The 2765-nt window shown below is 48.0% G+C and overlaps 1 protein-coding gene across 1 annotated transcript in view; it reads left to right on the top strand.

Moving 5' to 3' along the window:
- Positions 1–2765, top strand: part of LOC107116345 (tight junction protein ZO-3-like) — a gene marked incomplete at its 3' end in the record, with an annotated part of 43770 nt that overhangs the window by 23816 nt on the left and 17189 nt on the right. Inside the window, exon 2 of the mRNA XM_015418248.1 lies at positions 2081–2115. Coding sequence (XP_015273734.1) covers positions 2081–2115 — 35 coding nt within the window. The remainder of the gene's footprint in view (positions 1–2080; positions 2116–2765) is intronic.

Below are 2765 nucleotides of genomic sequence, written 5' to 3'. Positions count from 1 at the left end.
ATCTAATTGGTAGGTGGCAGCGAAGGAGGAATTGGCGGTTCCCGTCACATCGGTACCAGCCGTGTTAAGAAATGTGGTTCTGTGGTCCTGGTAGGGTTACCAGGTCCTACCTGACTGCTGGCGAGGGGACTCCTGAGCCTTCCTGTGGCTCTTCTGGCGTGCACACGAACGGCATCCGGAAATGATGTCGTGTTTCTGACGTTCAATTTATACCCTGCCCTCGTCCACAAATGATGAGCTGCAGCTCGTGTTTTGGAAACCTGGGGAAAGGAATTGAATTACAGCTGTCCCCGACTGTAAACTCCGTATCAAGATGGCAGGGACTGATATATCGGGATTGGTGTTGCTCTGTATTTCAAGCAGCACAACGTAGAAAATTTACTATTCCCCCCCCACACACACACACAGAATCACGATGTGTAGAAATACCAGGTACTATCACTGACCTAGTAGGGTTGCCAGCTCTTGTTTGAGAAATTCCTGGAGATATGAGCATGGATCCTGGGAAGGGTGGGGTTTAGGGTTGCCAGACTCCAGGTGAGTCTAGCAACAAATAAATATACACTGCAAAAACCTTATAACAAACTAATGTGTTCTATTTATAATCATCATTTAGTAAAGTGCATAAGGTAAAGGTAAAGGTTCCTTTGCTCGAAAGCCAGTCCAGTCTGACTCTAGGGTTGCGGTGCTCATCTCCGTTTCAAAGCCGAAGAGCCAGCGATGTCCGAAGATGTTTCCGTGGTCATGTGGCCAGCATGACTAAACACCAAGGCGCACGGAACGCTGTTACCTTCCCACCGAAGTGGTACCTATTTATCTACTTGCAATTTCTTGCTTTCGAACTGCTAGGTTGGCAGGAGCTGGAACTAGAGACGGGAGCTCTCTCCGTCATGTGGCACCCGGGTCTCGAACTGCTGAACTACTGACCTTCCACAGCCTGCAGTTCAGCGTCTTAACCACTTGAGCCACCGCAGCTCCAGTGCGGTGCATAGTGTATCATTATTTCATCCTAGTCAGGTATAAATATTCATTACATTCAATAAGCAATAACATTCAGTACATACAGATTGATAACTACCAGACCATTTTGCAACAATGTTTTAAAAGTCAAGCCCCAATGGGAGTTTCCAGAACTAAAAGCCCACTTCTCCTTGCATGAAGGCTTAATAGTTGTATGGATGATTTTTTTTGCCGGTCCTACAAAAGACACATTATGCAGCTAACATTCATAGACGGAGTACGCCTATCATTCTCAAAGCTGCATTCTTTGGTTCTGGTCCCTGAAATACATGGATTTAGATCTCTGCAGATCAGACCACACTTGGATGTTAGATATAGACAAGTGGCAACTTACAAGAAACGTGTGGGGAGGAGGCATCCCACCCACCCCCTTCTTTTGCTCTCTTCTGTCTAATAGTTGTATGGATGCTTTTTTTTTGCTGGTCCTACAAAAGACACATTATGCAGCTAACATTCATAGACGGAGTACTCCTATCATTCTCAAAGCTGCATGCTTTGGTTCTGGACACTGAAATCCATGGATTTAGATCTCTGCAGATCAGATCACACTTGGATATTAGATATAGACAATTGGCAACTTACAAGAAACTTGTGGGGAGGGGGCATCCCACCCACCCCCTGCTTTTGCTCTCTTCTGTCCCCCCCCCTTTTCAAATAATCTTCCACCCCCAGTTTGGTGTAGTGGTTAGGAGCGCGAACTCTAATCTGGGAGGACCGGGTTTGATTCCCCACTCCTCCATGTGCAGCTGCTGGTGTGACCTTGGGTCAGTCACAAGTTCTCTCAGAGCTATTCTCTCATGAGCAGATCTCGAAAGAGCCCTCTCAACCCCATCTACCTCACAGGGTGTCTGTTGTGGGGAGGGGAAGGGTAAGCAGTTCTGAGATGCCTTTGGGTAGTGAAGGGTGGGGTATAAATCCAATCTCTCTTCTTCTTCTCCCCTGACAATCTTATCCCCCTCTCTTTCTTCCCACTTCCCCTTCTCTGTCAATCTTTTCCCTATATTTAACCCCTCTACCTGTCAGTATCCCTCATCTCTCCCCCCCCCTTCTGCATGGGCAGTAGAGCCCCTTGGAACAGCTGCGTCAGCTGTGCAGGTGAGTAAACAGCACATGCGTGGACAATATTAACCCCCCCCCAAGCCCCAATATATATATATTTAAACTCTTAAGATTTTTCTGCAAAAATCTCTCTTCTCTCTCGGTGGGCCTGATTTGCGGATTTAGGTATCCGCAGTTCTGCTCATACTTGAGAAACAGATATAGAGATAACCAGTGCATCGTGTGCAGTTTCCGATTGCCGGAAGGTGTGAACCGTGCGCTCCAGATCTTGTCCTTGTGACCTCTCCTGCCAAGGTGACTTCCTGCAGAGCTCTGTGAAATACTTTTTGACCGGAATCATTTTTGGAGGTGGGGCGGGGGAAGAGGGGGAGCTAGACAGCAAAGTATCCCCGGATCAATGCTCCCTCTAAGCTATGGAGTCTCGTGGGCAAAAATTCTACTTTGTGAACTACGGGCATTCAAGTTGTGAGTGAGCGAGCGATTTGGCTGCTGCCTAAATTAGTTTGCTCTGGAGCCAGACTTCCTGAGCGAAGACAGAAATGTGTGAGCCGGAGGCTAAAAAACGGTGAGCTAGTTCACACGAACTCAGCTTAGAAGGAACCAGAGGTCATTTCGGGGGGGATCGTGGGAGATCGCAGTTCCCCTGGGTGAGGTACGGGGGGCGGGGCACATGATGAAGCCCCGCC

Source organism: Gekko japonicus, unplaced genomic scaffold (genome assembly GCF_001447785.1).
Source record: "Gekko japonicus isolate JY-2015 unplaced genomic scaffold, Gekko_japonicus_V1.1 scaffold3470, whole genome shotgun sequence".
NCBI lineage: Eukaryota > Metazoa > Chordata > Lepidosauria > Squamata > Gekkonidae > Gekko > Gekko japonicus.
The sequence above is the reverse complement of the archived record's forward strand: the minus strand, read 5'-3'. Positions and strand labels throughout refer to the sequence as shown.